At 40.2% G+C, this 22236-nt stretch overlaps 1 protein-coding gene across 2 annotated transcripts in view; it reads left to right on the top strand.

Moving 5' to 3' along the window:
* adamts6 (ADAM metallopeptidase with thrombospondin type 1 motif, 6) overlaps nucleotides 1-22236 on the top strand; it is an 87227-nt gene that overhangs the window by 28298 nt on the left and 36693 nt on the right. For both annotated transcript variants that reach the window (XM_088070583.1, XM_088070584.1), the window contains 5 exons: nucleotides 1124-1270; nucleotides 8052-8193; nucleotides 12721-12828; nucleotides 16866-17011; nucleotides 20272-20335. In XM_088070583.1, the coding sequence (XP_087926709.1) occupies nucleotides 1124-1270; nucleotides 8052-8193; nucleotides 12721-12828; nucleotides 16866-17011; nucleotides 20272-20335 (607 nt within the window). The remainder of the gene's footprint in view (nucleotides 1-1123; nucleotides 1271-8051; nucleotides 8194-12720; nucleotides 12829-16865; nucleotides 17012-20271; nucleotides 20336-22236) is intronic.

Genomic DNA, 22236 nt, shown 5'->3' with positions numbered 1-22236 from the left:
GGCCAGCAACCTGGGCTGTCCACTCTCGCCTCATCTGGACGCAGCCCGGGAGGTGCCATGGAGAAAAAAAATTAATAAATCGAGGCCATATTTAACCAAACCGAGTGCTTGAGATGCTATTGCGTGGCCTCATTTTACTAAAATGTGGCCTTGCTTTACAAATTGCGATATCGGTTAGCTCTTTTAAACCTGAACGAATTGGATTGAATTCTTTCAAACACATGGAAATGACCCAAACATTAGCAAGAAATTAGTTAAAAAGTGCAAGAAAATGACCTGAAAATAATTTAAAAAGAAAAAAATTAAATGACCAAGAAAAATGCTTAAAAATTATAATAATTCTGTAACATGATTCTAAAGACGTAATTATGATAATTTGCTATAAATAGTAAAGTTTTTCCTTTTTTCCTCAAGATATCTTTCCTTAGCTTTTTAAAAAATAATTTTCTAAATTGCAGTTTGTGGAATATTTCTTAACAAGTTGAGTTTCCGAGTTGGGAAGTTGTTCTTCCAACTGTTGTGTTCATGCGCTTTAAAGTTGTAAAGTGGGACCGACACTGAAGCTATGAAGATGTGTTGCATTTTAATGCTCAGACCGTTTAAACGAGAGGTCGGTAGCTGTTTCAACGTGTGAATTAATTAAAAAGTTTCTTACCATTGACCAAACATTGATTTTCACCTGCCACTTTTTTGCATTTATGACGTCAAGTCGGCAACTCGTGTTTGAAATGATCTCCACGTTGCCGAGTTGTTTCTCCGACATGACAGGCCGTTATTGTGAATTTTCCCAGTGGGAAAGTCGTCACATGAACGCAGCATTAAAATTGGGGTTTGTTTTGTTGATATCCAACCCAGCAGTTTTTTGGGGCCGCACTAAAGTACCTACTTTGAGGCAGGGTCTTATTTCGTCCCTGTAAGAGTTCTTGAAAATTGTCCTAACAGGAGCGATTCCTGCGGTGGAAACAATCATCAACGGGCGAGACCCCGTGAAACTACCCTCGAGTTCCTGCAGTGGAAACGGGACTAATAATCGCTTTTTTTCCCCCTAATAGCTTCCATATCATGTGACCCAGTGACTCCAAACTCATCATACCCAGCTGAACTTTTATTTTGTGTGTTCCAGTTTTGGGATGAACCACGATGGGATTGGGAATTCCTGCGGTACCAAAGGCCACGAGACCGCCAAGCTGATGGCCGCTCACATAACAGCAAACACCAACCCTTTCTCCTGGTCCGCCTGCAGCAAAGACTACATCACCAGCTTTCTCGAGTAAGTGGATGATGGTTGTTTCCTCTGTGTGTGTGTGTGTGTGTGTGTGTGTCTGTGTGTGTGTGTAGAGAAAAAGGTGCGTGCCTGTTTTCCAGCTCGCTTGCAGCCGCCTCCTTTTACAACCCGCTGGCCCTTGTGGTGACCCGCTAGGCTGACTTGTATACGAGTCCTTCCCCACTTATTCACATCCATTTCATCACCACGACTCCTGCCAGACCTCCTTGTGGCTGCGGATGATAACCGGGTGCCTTCCACTCTTGCATCCTCGCACCACAAGGCGGGTGATGTTAGAGCTCCTGTGGTCCTCGGTGGTGATGTGCAGGCCAGCTGCCTTCAACCGCTGCTCCTCTGTTTTGTGGATGGCTCAAAGAAGAGAAAAAAACTCAAAGTGCACAAATAAACTGAGGGGTGAAGCGGTGACATTTTGGCAGAATGATTGCTGGCTGAGTAATGCCAGCCTGGCATGGTTAAAAAAAAAAAAAAAACGTACACAGGTTTCTAGTGCAGACGAAGGCCACATCCTCACTGATGCTGTACGTTTTCATTTTATAAGGCTTTTTTTAAAGACTATTTTTATTGCCTTTAATGGACAGGACAGTTCGAGAGGGAAAGGGGGAGAGAGAGAAAGGACAAAGGGGCAAAGGGCTGAGGCTGGAATCGAACCTGCGGCTGCTGTGGCGAGGACACAGCCTCTGTATATGGGGTGCTGCTGTATCCACTTAGCCGCCAGGCGCCCCATTTTAAAATGCTTTTTAAAACAAAAATGACCTCTGTACTCATGAGCACATGTTAAGAAATAATCACCATCCACATTATTATTTTTAAGCAAAAACAGCACATTGCAACCAACGCCGGGACGTCAACAAACGCCGGTGCAGCCACGGATAGTTAGGATTACGGGAAGGAGTCATATGTTATGGTGTAGAGAAAAACAAACATCACATTCAGACGTGAAGTGAACACCGGACTCCTGCATGAAAGTCTGGGGTTTGTTGGACCAGCGCTCCTTATATCACGTTGTTACCGGCAGCTTTTCAACCTGACGCCGCCCTGCCACATATAAAGCGGACGCAACAGGTTTCACCTGTCCATGAATCACGCAAAAGTATCACATTCTGTCTGGCCGTCCAGCGGCGTCTAATAACAAAGCTACCTCAGCTGACGCCATCCAGCGGCATACCACGCGGACGCCAAAGGCGCACTTTATTAAATGTTATTATAACAGAAGTGTGTTCAACTTCGTTATGACAGTAGCTACTTTATTTACTGTAAACTGCAGTTCATTCAGTCATTTTGTATTTTACATTAGTTTAAAGGGCATTTAAACATATCGAGATATAATAATCATGTATCGCGATATAAGCTTGAAATATCACAATATTATTTTACAGCCATTTCGCCCGGCCTTATGTGGAACAAAAGGCCAAGATAATAACACCTCAGGACACCTCAAACTGCATATTTTTACTCTTTTTTTTATTTGTTTAACTTTCCCGGAAGCAAAGAAAAGTGGTTAAAACTCTGTTAAAATATCACCATGACAAGTCAGTTTGCCGCATACAGCATTAGAAAATCCGGAAGCTAGACACAGTTTTTGGCATACATGCCAGACGAGCAACTCCATCAACAGCCATCATTTTGGCATCCTGTATCTAAGTATTATTATATATCTATGATGTAGACTCAAGCTGAAATGAGGTCTGGTAAGCCCACTTCTTTTTAGGTCCACAGTCCCGGATCATTTTTACTTTTGGACTTTGTGGTCTTCAACCAAAGTTGACTCATGTCACGTCTCTTTAGGCGGTCTATCTCAAGGCTTTAAGTAACTTTTTCTATATTCAGTAGTACTCCCCAACACCTGCAAATTCCCCTTTAAAGAGATGAGTGTTTGTGGCCTCAAACGAAATCTCTGACACATATTTGACTCGTTGGTCGCCGTGGGTGGAAGCCTGACATTTCTCCGCAGACAGACTGAGCTCTGGGTGGGTTGTGCTTCTGTTGGAAAACTGCTTCATTGTTTAGGAACAACAATCAGAAAGTGGTCAGGATTGTTCCCGCAGACGAGAAACATGCTGCCATTCTTCTTTAACCGTCACAGACTGAGGTCAAGGACTCCTCATCTTTGTAACATTTTGGAGGAACGACGCAGACCTCTCACTGTTTATCCTTGACATTTGAAAAAAATAGCAAAAAACAGCTTGTTTAAAGCTATGATAGGAAAGCTTGCAAAGAGCCACGTTGAGTCTGTGGACAAATGTTACAGTAGACGTAGCTCTGAGTGAGTCACTGCTGTTAAAAAATCAATATTTTTAGTTCAAGAATGGGCGAAATGATTGTATGATGTGAATGCGGTCACTGGAAATAACAAACTCACAGAAAAAAATCACCTAATTCAGCTGTTACTATGACATTTCCAAAGTTTTTTTTTTCATTTTTAAGCATTTTTTTAACTCATTGTTTTGGTTTTGCAACTTAACTGTTTTGATAGACTCTCATGACGCCCACCAACCTTATTTCCAGCAGCAGCACGCAGCTGCTTAAAAGAAATGGATGCTGCGTTTTCTCTCAACTCTAGTGAGTGTTTAAGTGCATTTCAGCACTTAACCGTTTTTGTTCACTGAGCGAAAAAGCTCGGCTTCAACAATTTCACAGACAAATTCGATTCCAAACTTTTGCATGATCCGCTTAACTTTTGAAGTTATGTGATGCAGTAAGACCTCCTGCTGCATCATGAGGGAGCCACTTCCTTCATCATGTGACCTATAAAAGTGAAAAAAGTGTTTTTATTGCTGTTTTGCAAAATGTGACTTTTTGGAATTGCCTAAAATACCACCTCATGCAAACGTGAAAACTTTTTTGTGATAAATGGGTGTTTTTTCAAAGTTTGCGTGTTTCCTTTAGGCGTATTTTATATTCGCATTCTCAATTTGTGCAGTTTGAGGGTTAATGGAAACCCGTCTGGTGTGTCCTAATATGCATGCTTGTGTGTAATAGTGTGCATTTTCAATTCAACAGAGACAGTTAAAACATCATCAAAGTATTATCTTTTATTACAATCTGGATAATAGAGCGTATTTATTTAGACTTACAAGAGTGAATGTCAAACTGCTTCACACACACACACACACACACACACATACACACAGAAAAGTAATCCATTTTCTCCGTACAGTTCAGCTTAATTGCTCATCACTTGCAAATCCTAATATACAATCGTGTGGTGAAGTATCAGTTGGATGCGCTGCAAGTCTGCGGTGTGCCTGTGCCTGTGTGTGTGTGTGTGTGTGTGTGTGTGTGTGTGTGTGTGTGTATGTATGTATGTGTATGTGTATGTGTGTGTGTGTGTGCGCGCGCGCGCGTGTCTTTCTGTTTGTGTATTCATGTTTAGTTAGCGAGGCCCTCCAAGAAAGCCGATAATAGCCGCCGTGGTTGTCAGATGATGTTTCCGGCTGAAAGCTGTTAGAGGAGGGTTAGTGAACAGCACTTGTGACAGAGATGACAGTATTATGTGCCAGCTTCCAACTGGGACACAAAGAGCTGCTTCTCTGCCGCTCCGTCGGGTTCCTGTCCAGTTTCTGGCTCCGGTCTCTGAAGATGACCAAAATTGTGCTCCAAAAAAGTTGTTTTGCTTCGTTTCCAAGCAGAATCAAGTACAGCTCAGCCTGTATTATACTCCTATTTGTTCTTTAGTTTTTGCTTCTCATTTTGGTTTTATTGCCTTTAGCTTTTATGCTTCTTACAAAAGCTTTTCTGTCTGTAAACTCCAATTATCCTCCCTTTCTCTCCCTCAATCAGAGTTTTGGATATCGCGCATGCATCTCCGAGCCAAGTAAACAACTTTGGCTGCGGTGTTGGCCTAGATTCACCATCTTGCTGGAGCAATATGTGGCGCTTTGTTTGGGATTTTTAGGAATGGTTTATGAATGCACTCACAGTTCAGTCATAGTTTATTCTCCTGAGTCTGCACGCCAGTTTGTTATAAACGTTAAAAGCCAGGCTGTTTGGGGTTTATTAAACTCTCCGAGACTGCATATAATCTACGACTTATGATAATTGTTAGGTTAGTGTGATTTAATCACGCTGCTGGTTGGATACAATCAGCACGGTTAATATCCACACGGTGTCAGAGTTCAGGGTTCGTTGATGTTCTCGCTTATTAGGGGATATTTCCGCTCAGCATAATGAATTTGGCTGAATCCAGCAGACAGGAAGCCTTTGCGACGATGTCAAATAATAAGCCTCTATGTTTAAACTTTGACTATTTTGTCTCTCTCCAAACCAATAAATAGTGAGGCTTGCCCTCAGTGCACAGGGAGTCCTCAGAGACCGTCTCTCTCTGTGTCACGATGAGAGCGTCCTCCGACGAACAAGAGCCAAAAAACGGGATTATTCCATTCAGTAACTGAGAACAGGGGAAAGAAAGCAAGAATTTGTAACATTTAAGTTCTACTTAAAATGCATTTTTATATTTGCCACCCTGGGATGAATTGAATTTAATTAAAATTTAATTAGAATATGTTTAAAAAAGGAAAGAATGAACATATAAACATACACAAACATACAGACATGTGGAAAAAGGAGTGGGAAGTGCAAATCTGCTAAATCATTCTCCATCAGTTAAATTATTAAATTCTCTTAAACTCTATAAACTACTGGATAAATGAGACCTGGATTATACTGCACGAGTTGACTCAGAGTTTTTAAACGGATGTTTTGATATATTTTCTCCTGTTGTTAAGCACAGAACTTTATGACAGTGACCTTCGAGGCACGCAACAAAAACTAATTTTTCTTTGCGAATTCAACGTAACAGGGTGACTAACTGATACACAAATGATCATTTTTGGGAATCAAGTATTCCTTTAATTTTTACCAGCGAGACACACAGGTGTGCTATATTAATATTCTGGTTGCATCCAGCTCCTCTAAGTTCCAGCCTTCCTTTCACTGTATTTGGACCCAAATCTGCAAATCTGCAAAATCATAAAGCCCAGCTTTACGTTGTTGTTGTCAGCAGGCCTTTCTCTCCTGTCGAGGGATGGCAGGCATTTCACTGCATGTTGCAGCTGCCACATCTGGAAAGAGCACACTGTTACAGTAAATAATTGTATTGGTATTTTGCCTTGAGAAAAGACACTGATTCAGGCAGAAGCAAGCATCAAAACAAAATGCATCTCCGTTTGTTTACTGGCATTTGTGTTTGGTATGATTTTAGTGTCCTAAACATTGGCAAAAGGTCAAAAGAATAATACTTTTTTTAATTTGGTGAGCCAAGTGTCTGGTCTTATTGATGGTGTGAGAAAAGCATCCATAAGCAAAGCATCTCAGTTTAGAAGAAACACCAACAAAAGTATTTTTATTTTTTGTGATACTAGAATACAGAACAGCCAGATGTGTGATTTTTCCTGCAAGTTCTTTGTTGGCACACAAATTTCTAGCTGACAAAACAGACTACATGTAATCCAAACCTCCAAACAACTGATACATAACTTATGGCCCGATAAGGTGCCAGGTGGACCCCCAAACATTTTCAGATTTACAATTATAGTAAATTAATTCACACTGGGAATTATTTTTGTACTTTAAGTATACACAAGGTGCCAGAGTGCATAAAATAGTATCAAATTAGAGTTTGTTTATCAAAAAAAGTGCCAGTGGAGGATCCCCACACTCGCCAACAGACGTCCGAGCTAAGACCCCAGTGTCCTAAAACCTTAGAAATGTCTTAAAATCCTGGGGATGTCCTAATATCTTAGAAATGTCCCAAAATCCTCACAATTCTGAAATCCAAGAAACATCCTTAAATCCTAGAAACTTCCTAAAATCCTAGAAACGTTCCTAAAATCCTGAAAACATCCTAAAATCCTAGAAACGTTCCTAAAATCCTGAAAACATCCTAAAATCCTAAAATATCCTAAAATGCTTAAAACATCTTTAAATCTTAGAAACGTCCTATAATCCTAAAAATGTCTTAAAATGTTTAAAACATCCCTAATCCTTGAAACTTCCTAAAATCTTAGAGATGTTCCTAAAATCCTGGAAACATCCAAAAATCCTAAAATATCCTATAATCCTAAAAATGTCGTAAAATGTTTAAAGCATCCTTAAATCCTAGAAAAATCCCAAAATCCTAGAAATGTCCTACATTCTCAAAAATGTCCTAAAATCCTAGAAGCATCCTTAGATCATAGAAATATCCTGAAATCCTTAAAATGTCCTTAAATCCTAGAAATGTCCTAAAATCCTTGTAATGCCCTAAAATCTTAAAAACATTCTTAAATCCTAGAAATGTCCTAAAGTCCTGGAAACACGTATGGCGCTGCTGTGACTGGCCCCTGGCCTCCTTGCAGACATTTTCCCGGGCAGATCAGACTGAGTATCCGTGACCCGTGTGTCCCTCGTCTTGTCCCGGCTCTGTGTTGTTTTGGGCTCTTTTGTGGATTCAGGTGAAGCAGCGTCACGCAGGAGAATTTGGAGCCGTATAATCAGAGAGCTCCGCTCCTCTTTGCCTTCTGGTAAAACGTCTCTGCCGCTGCTTTGATGAGGAGGTGTTGATGTGTGATATCAACATTAACTACGTGTCACTGAGCTCTCTGACAAGCCTCCTACAGCCGTAGTTTGGTGTTAAAATGAAATGAGTCAACCAAAACCAGCCAGAGTCTTAAAGAGAAGAGGAGGAGGGGAGACTTTAATCATGGCGTTCTCACTCTGCCATCAGCCGAGGGCAGAAAGGTTTCTTTGTGTAAGAAACAATCCTATTGTAGGTTTGTTTTTTTGACAGCTCAGGTCGGGGGACGTGTCTGGACAATGAACCTCTGAAACGAGACTTCCTGTACCCAACAGTGGCCCCGGGGCAGGTGTACGATGCAGACGAGCAGTGTCGCTTCCAGTATGGAACCTCCTCACGCCAGTGCAAGTATGGGGTAAGAAACCAGCATCTCTCATCCTGTCGTCCTCTCACTGACCCAAACCGATCCCTGTTTCATGTTTTACCTGCTCATTAATGTCTCGTTTTCTAAAATAAGAATCGATGGTAGGGGTGCAAACAAAATGTATTTTTTAACCCGAAGAACAGAATGAAAACAGACTTCATACACACTCCTGCAGTCAGCTGAACTCCCTCTTTACAGTGCTGTCGGGAGTTTTTCGACTTTATCTTTACTGGGAAAATTAACGCTTGAAAACCTGGAACATCAATTTTCTTGAGCTGTTTTCACACGCCTTTAACGTGCATTTAAACCTCTGAAACCAGAGCAAATGTGTTTGTTTTCCTCTTAAAACTTGGCAAGAAATGTCCCAATAATTGCAAGAAATTAGAGAAAAGAAAATGAACTGAAAATTTGTTTGGAGAAATAATAATAATAATAATAATAATGATAATAACAAAAACATGGAGAAGTGTTCAGGATTTTCGAGCTATCTATATATTTATTATTTCAAAAAATATTTATTTGTTTTGTGTGATTTTTTAAAAACCTTTACCTTTTTGGGGGTTTATTATTATTATTTTTATTTATTTATTTATTTATTTTCTTGTCTTGTTTTTGCCAAATATTAGGTAGTTTTCTTGTTACTTCTTCTCCTATTTTTTATTTTTTTAAATCAAGTTAATTTGCGCCGGTTCCAAAGTTTTAAACAAACACATATTTCAATAATTACAACATTTTCCTTTTTAAATTCTCAGTATAGATTTCTTTATAGTTGTCAGGATCTGTCAATTAAGAAATTAAGTCCATTACTCTGTTAAAATCATAAATTCTTAGACTTTAAAGGGTTGACTGATCGCTAGAAAATTTATCGATTCTATTTTTGTTATTGATTAATCACATTGCCAAAACAATCATGTGGATTTACTTAATTTATTTGTTTTATGTGACAGTAAAATTGAATAAATTTGGGCTTTGGACTGTTTATCAGACTTTCAAGACGCCACTTTATGCTTTTAGGAACTTTTTTTACAGACCGATCACAAGATTAAAGTTGAAACAGATTGCACAATGTAATGGCTAAAGAATAATGACACTATTGTTTGGATGGTTTTCTAATTATTGCAATTTGTGGGACATTTCTTGCCAAGTTGGTCATTGCCTTTTTCTCTTGATTTAAATCCAGTTTGCTTAAGTTTCAAAGATTTATGCAGCTTATTAAAAGTCTGAACGCAGCACAAGAAAACTGATGTCGATCTAACTTTGAAAGGCTTAATTAAATCTCATCGCCTACATCTCTACACTGTAAAAAATTTAGTTGCTGCCTCAAGTTTTTTAAAAATTTGAATCATTGCAAAATAACCTCAACTTCAATTTTTTGTAGGAAACTTTATATAAAACTGCTTAAAAATGGATAAAAGTGCTGCATAAGTTTTTGTAGATGCAAAAAATGACCCATAACAACAGGCACCATTTAAATTTCTGTTTGAGTTCTGTTTTCCACGTGTTTAATTGCAGGTGTTGATGTACATTTACAGCATGTTCAGTCCTTAATGGGATGATAACAGTTTTCCTCAGGTTCGTATTTCCTGCTTGAGATTAAAGAGAGGGTAAACACGTGAGGAAGATAACTGTTTTATTATCGTCTGACGACCCGAGCTGGTTCGGAGGTGTCTTTCCACACGTGGCCTTATTCTTCTTTTCAATCTGTAAACATCCCCGACAAAGAGATGAAGGGTTGAAGTCAACACTCCCCTCGTCTGTAACGATAATGATTCACCGGTAATGAGAAAACCTAAAGTGACACAGGCAATGAAAGACGAAGAACGACCACGAATCCTCAAAGATTTAACCAACAATAACGTGATATTGTTTTGCATTACGTAAATATTTTGGGAAGAAAAAAAAAACGTCCAGAGATTAGCCGAGATCACGGAGTTATTTCATTTCATTGAAAGACAGCAGATTATAACAGGGCCCCAAAATCAAGCCCTGTTATTTTGGCTCCTAAGCTCATAATTGTGGTTTCAGATCAGCATGAAAGACACACATTTATGAGCGGATTGGATTCCAGCACGGACTCGACAGAGCTGCTCTGTAGATCTGAGTTTCAGATCTGTTTCATACAGCCATCTGTGAAAGAGATGCCCTCTGCGACGACCACAGAAATGGATAAAAGGTCTAATGAGTGCAGGAGTCTGGTTTCCGAAGCTGCTGAACTTTTCCACTTTTGGATGAATATTTGTAGCGTTTTCTTATCATTTTGTTCTGCAGCAGAGGAGCAGTCATGGGAAACGGGGGGAAGTTTAGCCACAGCATATCAAAGTTTATCTCTGATATTACAATAAATTATCTCACATTGTAGTTTGAATATTTCACTGGTAAAACATGTTTGGCTCCGACTGTAAGATAACACAATGATTTGTTGTGTTTTCAACCACAGAAAACTCTAAAATTCTGGCCACAAATCTGCACCACATTCATTCATCTTCAGGACAGGACTTAAATTTACCACCACACATGACCTGGTGGGTCTTGTAAAACTGGGTTAAATTAGGAACAGCAAATGTAGAGCAGTGGTTCCCAACCAGGGGGGCCGAACCCTACAAAGGGTCGCAAGATAAATAATGGGGGCGGAAATTCTGCTGTAAAAAATTAGGTTCTTTTTTTTTTTCTTTTAAATTTTCAGAGTATTGCATACATTCATAACAGTGGCAGGTTGTTTTTTTTTTTAGTTTTTTTTGTTCAGTGCCGTTTGATTATGTGCACGTGATGTGCGGTTTTCTACCCCAAAGTAAAAATATAATATAAATTAAATGTATAATTATAAATGAAAACAGTCAAGATTACCATTGTGTCTATATCATAGACTGAATAAATAATATAATTTTACTGCAACTGGCTAAAAGAAGGCAGATCTCCACCTGCGTGGACAAGTTGGACATACGTCCATCAATAAATGGACTTTCCCGCGGTGCGTATACTGGGACGAGGAGAGTAGTCCAGTTAAATGTAACTGTAGCTCCACTAAACTGTGCATGCTCTCGTACTGACTGGATCCAGTCATTCAGAAGCAAAAATTGACAAAAAAAGAGCAAACCAAAGTCTACATTGCTTTGTATTCAGGGTTCATCACCAAAAAAGGTCATGAACCACTGACGTCGAGTAATACAACAGCAGTCTCTCACTGAATGTGGCCAGTGACGCCTTTGGGAGAATTCAACCAAACTCAAAACTTCTCGCCGCCTTTAAACCGCAGCGTGAGACCGTGTCAGAGGTGGGAAAAGTGACATTTGCGTCAAGAGAGGAAGTTAAGGATGATTTATAGCAATAATTTCGTTTCAGAGAGCACTTCCTCTCCCAGTTAGTCTGTGCTAAAGCTCCCAGTACACACGGGCCGGCCACTGGAAGCTGAAGGTATGAAAAACAAACAACCTTTGATGGCTATATTACAGAGCGCCCCTGCCCCTCTTTTACCGCCAGCTTGTTCTCTCGTAGCGTAAATCCATCAGGCCCACATCCATGTTCGTTAAAGCCCGGGCCGCTGACCTTTTAGCGGGGCCGAGATAGTGAATGGAGCAGCGGGGCGGCTTATTGAAACCAGCTGGCAGAGGGGAGCCGCTGCGACCAGAGAGTGGCAGTTTGCCGCTTTATTTAATCTGGATAGGCTCAGGAGCTGCGGGGCCGTGGCATATTTACTGACCCCGGAGGTCAGAATCTATGCGCCGGATCATAACTCTCTTTCATGGGCCTGCTCCTCTGCCGTACACAATTGTCCTGTAAAAAGCCTTTGAAGTCGAGACAGGGGGGCGACCCAGTTGGGTTTAATGGGAAATCTAATGCAAGGTTGTGCAGAGCTGTCCTTGTAACATGTGTTCACTTTATGGTTTTATTTATTCGGGGGCAACTTAGTGCTGTCTGCCCACTATCTCCCCCTCGCCCGGTAATCTAAATGGATCCTCCTCCTGCTCCAGACTGGAGGACATGATGTTTATCCAGAGCGCTCAGTAATACTAAAGATATTTGTTAGGCCTACAAGTCGTCTTTATCTGAGACCTGGGAGGCCTGTTGCTCACTCTTGATTTCCCCTAAGAAGCAGAAATTGGATTTCTTGAACTGATGTCACGGTCCCGTGTGGTCCCGAGGTGAACGTGAGCAAACGTTAGTCATGGTGTTGATCCAGCTGACTCTCCATTTCTCATCAGAGAACATTAACAGCACCCGCTGACCCTTGGCGTATTGCTCAAGATGCACCGTGATCCAAAGCATATGGGCTTTTTAAAGTCAGATGCCTCTCAGCAGCAGCAGCAGCCTCGATGTGGTCTCATCAGCTCCTCTCATCCTCCGATTTGATCTGGAATCATGCAGATTTATAGATGAATTTCCAGTCAGAGCAGGGAGGGAAAACACTAAGAGGAAAACCACCAAAGGCGACTGATAAATCATCCTTGTTCAGTGATCCACCCCCCGACAGTCTGCCGAATTGATTTATTCTGACCAACTTGCTTTTGCCTTCTTTCCTAGGAAGTGTGTAGAGAGCTCTGGTGCCTTAGCAAAAGCAACCGCTGTGTAACCAACAGTATCCCTGCTGCAGAGGGGACCCTGTGCCAGACGGGCAGCATCGAGAAAGGGGTAAGTCATCCAGTGTTTGTCATACATCTAAAAGTCAACCCCCCAAATAACATTTTCTCACTGAGGCCATATGATATCTGTAGGGATAGATTTTAAGATTTTCCTCTGAGTTTTCTGCCATCCTCACCTCTTGTCGCCCACATTGTTAGACATTAATACATTTTGAGCTATACCACATCCAGAAACACAGTTGGTCACATATTCGCTCACTGGGTAGGTATTCGGTTTTCAATTTTGGCATTCAAAAATCTTGTTTTTACGCAGCATTTTGTCAGGTGTTGTCTCGGATTTGGAGGTCAACAGCACGAGCATTTATTCTGCCGTAAGCTGTTATTATGTCACAAATATGAAGTCACGTAAAAGCTGTCTCAGTGCTTTTCTTACCCACAACCCTTGAGTCACTTATCAAGTTAAGGCTGGAAGAAAGCGGCCGTATATTGAGTTTAGGAAACACGGTGAAGACGGACCTGAAAATGACTCAAAACTCAAACAGCTCCAAGCACACATCTCCAGGGGAAAGTCCACATTTTGTAACCCATTCACCACCCCTGTCTGCTTCCTCACAAGACCGCTGCTTCCGCATTGCTCACCTGACTGCTGGGAAATATACAAATACAAAAAAAATACAAACAGTTTATGAGAACAGCCTGATTGGGGACAGCCTTAACGACTGCATCCCACAAACTAACAGTGAAGTCCACACACCATATGTGGGGTTGACTAGTTACCATAAACCAAGCATAAAGACATGCACTGCATTATTTATGGGTGTCGCTCTGGGCTTTTGCTGTACAATATGTAATTTGTCATTTTTTACCATTTGGCATATGGAGAAAATACACCATATTTCCACCAGGTCCACTGTCACAATCAATGCTGCTGCTAATGTCCTCTTCTCCCAGGCCGCGATCATCCAAAAAATAAATAAATAAATACATTACTTAGCATGTAGTATATTTAAACTAATTCATTTTTTGTGTTTTTTCATCTAAAAATATACTCAATGAAAGAAGAAAATCATATTAATGTATAAAAAAATGTGTGGCCTGATTTTAAAAAGCAAATTTTGTGTGCAGAGCGATATGAGTCTGAGTATTTTACATCTGACAAAAAAATAATAATGTATAATAATCAATGTTGCTGCTAGTCATTGACATATCCCAGGCTGTGATAATAAAAAAATCATATGGCATTTAAAGGGTTAAAATCCTGAAAATTAATGACTATTTTATTTTTATGATTAGGTCTGATGTTGTTTTAAAAATTAAACTTGATAAAAGTAGAAAATAATATTTATGTATAATATTTTTTAAAGCTTGATTTTGAAAAGTACGTTTTGTGCACAGAGCGGTATGAGTGTGTGTGATATTAAAGGGTTAACCGAGCAGCTTCTCCTACAGGTTTTTTTTTTTTTTAAATCTAAAATAACAGTGGCACCATGACAATAACCTGGCATTTAAAGGGTTACATTTTTTAAAATTAATGAATATTTGATATTTATGATTAGGTCTGATGTTGGTTTAAAAACTGAACTGAATTAAAGTAGAGAATCATATTTATGTATAACATCTTTTATAGCCTGATTATGAAAAAGGCGAATTTTGTGTGCAGAACAAGTGTGTGTGATATTAAAGCGGAGCCTTAAGGGTTAATTTTTCTTGTTCCTGGTGATGTGAAATAAGCGTGTTAGTACCTCCTCTGTGTGCCTCAGCAGCTAGAGCTACCTCACTGCCTCGACCTGCATCTATTCCTCTCCTCTGGGAAGGCGTGCTACTCCCTGCACTCATGCAACACACACACACGCACGCACACACACACACACACACATAACACACACACACACACACACACACCAGGCTTTAGGTCATCAGCCCGCTGTTGATGCCAGCCAGGTTAGGGGAGACAGTTTTAACACGGATTACGGCCGCCATTGTCACCGGATGGTCCGAGGTCTAAAAGGGAAGAATGGGAGAGTGTCACGAGCTGTCACCCGTGATTACCATTAGCTCAGTGGAGCCTTTGAGGACCGGGGCCCACGGACAGGGTCCTGGACAACACAGGGGGCCCCAGGTTGAGCCTGGGGGGCTTTGGAACAGCTTTCGGAGCAGCTTTAGGAGAGCCAGTGGCATACCCTGTCTGCCCTGCCGGGGGACAGCTTCAAAGGAATATGAATGTCAGCCATTTCTCACCCAGCGTGTAATGGAGGGAGGCCCGTCCAACAGGAGCAGGGAGAGAGGGGAGAGAGGGGAGGAGAGGGAGGAGAGGGAGGAGAGGAGGGAGAGGAGGGAGAGGGAGGAGAGGAGGGAGAGGGAGGCGGGAGAGAAACTGACCCACAGAGGAGTTTTTTCTGTGCAGACTCACAGATATATACCTCAGCTCCCTCCCCTCTGAGCCTCTGACACTGTCTCCCCACCTCTCTCCTCTAATCTTGTTTGGACAGCGTCTCAGGACGTGAATGAGTAAGTCAGAGAAGGAGGACAGTGGCCCAGCGTAGCCCTCACCTTGACTGTCCCCGTCTCTCTGGGTTCTTAACCTACTGACACAGTTGGAGAGACAAAGGGCCGTCTCTGATCCCCTCTGCAACTCTGAACAGCTTAGCAGCAAGTTAGTTTAAGACGCTCCTCCAACACGGCACGCCGACTTCCGTCCCTCAGCTCTGAAACGTCCTCACGGCACTGAAAACATGAACACAAAAACATGAAAAATATGCAGGACAAGCTGCTCCGTTAACCCTTAAATATTACTCACTCATACCGTTCTGACCACGAAATGTGCTTTTCAAAAATAATATTAATGTATATATTATTTTCTAATTTCATTGAGTTTAAAAAGATTAAATATTCAGAATTTTCAGAATTTTAACCCTTTAAATGCCTTTTTTTTGGGTCACGATGCCACTAAAAAAACACAAAAATGTATTATTTTCAATATACTACATGCAAAGTAGATTTTTTTTTTAAATTTTCACAGGCTGGGATATGTTAACGATTTGCAGCAACATTGATTTTTATACATTATTTTTTTTTGTGCAGTGTCAAAAACTCACACTTTCATTGAGTTTATTGTTTTTAACCAACATCAGTCCTAATCATAAATATCAAATATCCATTAATTTTCAGAATTTTAACCCTTTAAAATGCAGGTTTTTGTCATGATGCCAAAATGAATAGTTACAGAATAATGAAAAATAAGCTTTTATGATAATTTATTTGGAAAAATATTTTAAAAGCTCCTTTTCATGTAGTATTTTGAAAATAATTCATTCTCTGTGGAGGTTTTTTAAGTGAAAAACATAGTGGCATCACAACCAAAACCTGGTATTTAGGGGCTCTAAACTCGAAAAAATGTATGAATATCTGATATTTATGATTAGAACAGATTAAAAAATGAACTCAATGAAAGTAGAAAATCTTATTAATGTATAAAAAAATTTGTAACCTGATTTTAAAAAGTGCATTTTAAAGTTTGTATCGAATTGAGTAAATGTGAATTTAATTGGTTATGAACCCAACATTTTATTTGTAAAACTATGTTATTTTAATGAGACAGACTTAAAATCGATATCAATTTTCTCGTTTTACTCTCGGAGCAGCAAGAAAACAAGCACATATATTATATATGATAGAAAACACAAACTGAATTGAGTCAGCGGACACATAACAATTAAGTACAGCTATAAAAAATGATGAGTAATCACAAGTTGTGTGTGTGTTTCTGTGTGTGTTTAAAGTGAGACAGAAAGACTGTGTGTGTTTTTGCAGGAAAACTTCATCAGTCAGTTTCTGTATAGTCTACATTTCACTGCACACAGATGCACGCAAATTTATCGAGCGCTCAAAACTGTTGGAAAACCGTAAAAGTGACACTGAAGTATTCTGCGCTGTAATGATGTTATCGTGAGTCTTATAAACCGAAGACGCTGAAACAATCGTTAATGTGTCTCAGTGTTTTTGTTGTACAGAAATAACCAAAATTCATCTGTCTCTCTCTCTCCTGTGTGTGTGTGTGTGTGTGTTTCCGCTCCTCCCCGGGGTCAGTGGTGCTACCAGGGGGAGTGTGTGGCGTTCGGTACCTGGCCTCAGAGTGTGGACGGAGGCTGGGGCCCCTGGTCGACGTGGGGGGAGTGCAGCAGGACCTGCGGGGGCGGTGTGTCCTCCTCCATGAGGCACTGTGACAGCCCAGCGTAAGTAGGCAAAGTAAGCCACAGCAAGCTGAACACACACATCCAGGTCCTGCCTACAGGTGTGTGTGTGTATGTGTGTGTGTGTGTGTGTGTGTGTGTGTGTGTGTGTGTGTGTGTGTGTGTGTGTGTGTGTGTGTGTGTGTGTGCGTGCGTGTGTGTGTGTGTGTGCGTGCGTGTGTGCGTGTGTGCGCACATGTGTATGATGTGTGGATGTTATTCCTGAGTGGGAGTAGAGCTCATTAGTCTTTTGGGCAAATTAGTGATCATCAAGCCTCAGTGGCTCTTACTCTACAGCTCTGTGTGATCATGTTTTCTTATGATTTTTAATTTTTTGCTAGTTTTTGTTCCCCGACTCCTGCGGGATGGAACAAAGCGTTTGACTTTTATTTTGTGTTGACTTTGGTGGCTTCTTTGGACAAAAGTGGTCATATTTCAATGAGCACCGTCACCATTATACCACATACTGCGTACTGAATTAACGGTAACGAACAAGTATACAATTCTCAGTCAAGCGTTCACTGCGTCCTCTGAGTTTTTAATACACGTTGTTTTAAGATTGTTTAAAATATGATCATAAAACATCTTACATTCTGTAAAATCCGTTCCTTGTATTACTAATTTAAAAGGCAGCGCCCCTTCTGCGATTTGAAAATTGCACAAGGCCTTATTGTGACTTTGATAAAATTTCGATCACCTGCTCAGCCCAAGCGTCCACTCTTTTCACAACCGAATGCACGTTGTTGTTTCCAGAACCGTCTGCCCACAGTTTGTCGTCTAACAAGATGCAATGGATTTTAGGGCAGTTTGTCCAATAAGCTCACATCTCATATTCAGAAATCCTTGCTGATGTAGTAAACATCCAGATATTTCTCACGTACAAAAAGGATTACATATTATGCAGTTGGAACGTACAGTGCGCTCAATTTCCCATTATGCCTATTACGAAAAGTATGTTAGTATGTGATTTCAAACAGAGCCTGCTCGGGGCTGTAGCAGGAAGATTGTGTTATTTCTTCTAGTCTCGCTGTAACAAGACGCCAGAAGAGGGTTCATTTAAGGTTGTCCTGGACAGCACAATCTCCTAATGTAACTAAGCGCAGAAGTATGTCCTCACGCTGTTTGAGACGGACTGATGTAGCATGTGCAATCAGTTAAGACACGGCTCACTCTCGTCTGTAGATTACAGTTTTTGTTTGGAGGCCTCTCTTGTGTCCTCGCGAGACAAATCACCGTCCAGCGCATCTTTGTCTTTGGCAAGTAGATGTTTGTCCTTCTTCCATCGTTGCATTCCTTTGTTTTGGAAGCTGGATATTACGTCAGACACGTCGGGGGAAGACACAAGAGAGAGAGCCAGGGTGAAGCAGAGGGAGGAAAGAGGGGGGAGGAGGCGGAGAGGGCAGCGGCATAATGTGGAACACCTGTGAAAGGTGATCGCTGCCGCTCAGGCATCAGTGCAGAGAGGAGGGAGGCAGAGAAAACACAGCCTCTAACGCATTCATTACTGAGCCTGTCTCACAGTTTTGTTGCAGATGAAGTGGAAAGAAAGGAGGCTAATGAAGGTGAGAGGAAGGACAGACATGATAAGAAAAAGTCACAGATGTAGTAGATGTAGTGCATCGATATTCAATTTATTCTAATTCACAATAGAAATAAAAAGACTCAACCGGGAATTGATTTTATACTTTAATTAAAGTGCAAGATTGTATAAAACAGCATCAGAATAGAGCTTGTTTATTTTTAAAAAAGTGGAGTGGTCCCCCTCATTGTCAACAGAGGTCCTAGCTCATGTCCTGAAATCCCATAAATGTCCTTAAAACCCGAGGAATGTCTTAAAAATCGAGAAATATCTTAAAATCCAAGAAACATCCTAAAATCCTAGAAATATCCTAAAAGTTGAGAAACATCTTAAAATCTGGGGAACATCCTAAAATCCTAGACACATGTTAAAATACTAGAAATGTCTTAAAATCCTAAATATGTCCTAAAATCCAAGAAATGTCCTAAAATCCTAGAAACATCCTATTATCCTAGAAACCAGCTAAATTCCTAGAGATGTACTAAAATCCTAGAAATGTCCAAAAATCCTAGAAATGTCTTAAAAATCGAGAAATATCTTAAAAATCGAGAAATATCTTAAAATCCAAGAAACATCCTAAAATCCAAGAAATGTCCTAAAATCCTAGAAACATCCTATTATCCTAGAAACCAGCTAAATTCCTAGAAATGTGCTAAAATCCTAGAAATGTCCAAAAATCCTAGAAATGTCTTAAAATCTGAGAAACGTCCTAAAATCCTAGAAATGTCTTAAAATCTGAAAAACTTCCTAAAATCCTAGAAATGTCCTAAAATCTGTAAAACATCCTGAAATCCCAGACACGTCCTAAAATTCTAGAAACATCCTATTATCCTAGAAACCAGCTAAATTCCTAGAAATGTGCTAAAATCCTAGAAATGTCCAAAAATCCTAGAAATGTCTTAAAATCTGAGAAACGTCCTAAAATCCTAGAAATGTGCTAAAATCTGTAAAACATCCTGAAATCCCAGACACGTCCTAAAATTCTAGAAACATCCTATTATCCTAGAAACCAGCTAAATTCCTAGAGATGTGCTAAAATCCTAGAAATGTCCAAAAATCCTAGAAATGTCTTAAAATCTAAAAAACGTCCTAAAATCTTAGAAATGTCTTAAAATCTGAAAAACGTTCTAAAATCCTAGAAATGTGCTAAAATCTGTGAAACGTCTTGAAATCCGAGACAAGTCCTAAAATTCTAGAAACATCCTAATATCCAAGAAACATACAAAAATCCAAGAAATGTCCTAAAATCGAAGAAATATTCTACAATTCGAGAAATCCTATATACTAGAAATGTCCTAAAATCCTTCAACACTTATGGCGCTGCTGCGACTGGCCCTCGGCTTTGTTTCATTTTGTAAAAGTGGCCCCTAAAAAAAGCAGGTTGAGTCTCCCGGCTGCAGTGAATGGCTCTGAGGTTACAGACTCGAGTCTCTCTCCCAAATGTCGTGTCTCACTTAAGAGCTCTTAGAGCAGCTTGGATTTCATGAATGAATCATTGGCACACACAAACACACTTTGTCTTCTGGCAGAGACTTCTCGAGGCCTGTTTCATGACCTGCATTCACCAGAATGTGCTCACTACGTCACCAGAGATGTTGTCTTTCAAGGATTTGTGATTTATGGTGCTTGATGTGTTGTCTCACTTTTCAATCCCCCACTCATTCAATTCTCCTGTGTCTCTCAGCCCGTCTGGAGGAGGGAAGTACTGTCTCGGAGAGAGGAAACGTTACAGATCTTGTAACACCGACGTGAGTTTCTTCACTTCTTCTCCTCCCTGTTTCACTCTGTCTGCTTGGTATTTAGAGCAAACTACACAACAGGGTTTGTCCGGTCATGAAAAACATAGAAAAGTCGTAGAATTTCTAAATAGCAATTTCCAGGTGTGGAAAAGATTTGGAAAACTTAATATACCCCGAATGTTTTAGAAAAGTCATGGAAACACGATGCGTCTAAGTGCCATCAGAATTTTGAAAATCCAATGATAATTTCTGTTTTTACATTTTCTGGTGGTGATACATGGTGTAATTTTTTTGATTTTAAAAGAGAACATGCCTTGGAAAAAAACTTGCCAAAATATTTTATTTAAAATTTAAAAATATATAAATAAATAAATAAATATTTTTCAGAACTTGCAAAAAAATGTTTAGGAAAAGTAAATTTGACAAAAATGGTTTTCTTCAGAAATTGTGAGACTCATGTCCGACAGCCTGCTCCAGCGTGGACATGTCCAACAGCACGCTCAAACGCGGACATGTCCGACAGCACGCTCAAACGCGGACATGTCCGACAGCTCCAGTGCAGATATGTCCATGTGCGCTCGGGCGTGCTCCAGCATGGACATGTCCGCTTTGGTTTAAACATAATATAATATAATATTTAATATTTAAATAAATGAATATTTAAACCAAAATTAACCTTATGATATCTTCATATCTCACTTAGGAGTAAAAGGGAACCTTTAAGTTAGACAGAAATAGTGATTTGATGTATATCGTGATACATATCGATATCGACTGATATGAAAAAATGACCGTGATAAGACTTTATTTCATATCGCCCAGCCCTATATATAGTAAAGAAAAAGGAGTATTGATGCTTGTTTCAGAGAATGCATGGTCTTGAAAATTTGCCTTAAAAGTCATGGAAAAGTCATGGAAATGTATTGTTAAAAATGTGTTTGAGTCATGATTTGTAAAGTGAGCTGTGGTCTTGACGGATGCTCCGCTCTGGTGTGTAAGGGGACCGAGATAGTCGAGGCAGACTGACCTGAGATGGATTTGGACTGTCACAGCACGACGGCTGCGCCTCCTCGTTTCTCTCCTGCAGAACATGTTATCTTAGGACGGGCTTTATAAGGAGCATGTTAGCGAGCAGCGCCACATCGCCTTTAAGCTTTCTGACATGTTTTCTTCCTGGAACGAGGGAGAGCAGATGATAAAAACACACGGGCAGTGATTCAATACTCCCCCGGTAACTTTTGTGCTCATTCGTCTCTTTGTCACTTAACAGTTCACGTATTGTTTGTGACATTTTCGCTTGATGATGACAGTTTCAGAGCGGATTTCATGAAAAGCAATTCACAGAGGTTTTTTTTTTTTTTTTTTTTTTTTGAGGTCTGGAGCAAAGCTTTAAACAAATATTTAACATGGCTGCAAGTCGAGATCTCTGTTCAACTATTTCTAGGTGGGCTTTTTTTTCAAGAGGTGAAAATTGAAATAGTTAGGGCCCTGGTGGACGTTTAACCGCAAGTCTTTAAAATAACAGCTGAGAGCAAGCACTGAGTGTTTTCTTTGGAAAACAAACAACATCCCCGACCGCTATTTCATCACACTGACCACACCTTGTCCAGGGAAGTGTGTGTGTGTGTGTGCGTGTGTGTGTGTGTGTGTGTGTGAGAGAGAGAGAGAGAGAGCACCAGATGATATAATGAAAAATACTCACATGCATAAATTGATGTTCATATGTCAGCTATTTTTACATTGATCAGATATTATTTATTAATGTGCCTCCCTTTTTCCTGTTGCTTCTACTTTGGGAGGTTACTTTATTTTAGAAGACTGTTTCCATGTTTTCATTAGCATAATGCTTCATGCAGGAGCTTTTTTTTATTTATAGTTTTTATTATTTTTAGAGATGTAGGCAACATTTG

This window comes from Plectropomus leopardus, chromosome 20, assembly GCF_026936395.1.
Source record: "Plectropomus leopardus strain MGB_pleo_1.0 chromosome 20, ASM2693639v1, whole genome shotgun sequence".
NCBI classification, from domain to species: Eukaryota; Metazoa; Chordata; class Actinopteri; order Perciformes; family Serranidae; genus Plectropomus; species Plectropomus leopardus.
This window is presented reverse-complemented; position numbering and strand designations above follow the sequence as displayed.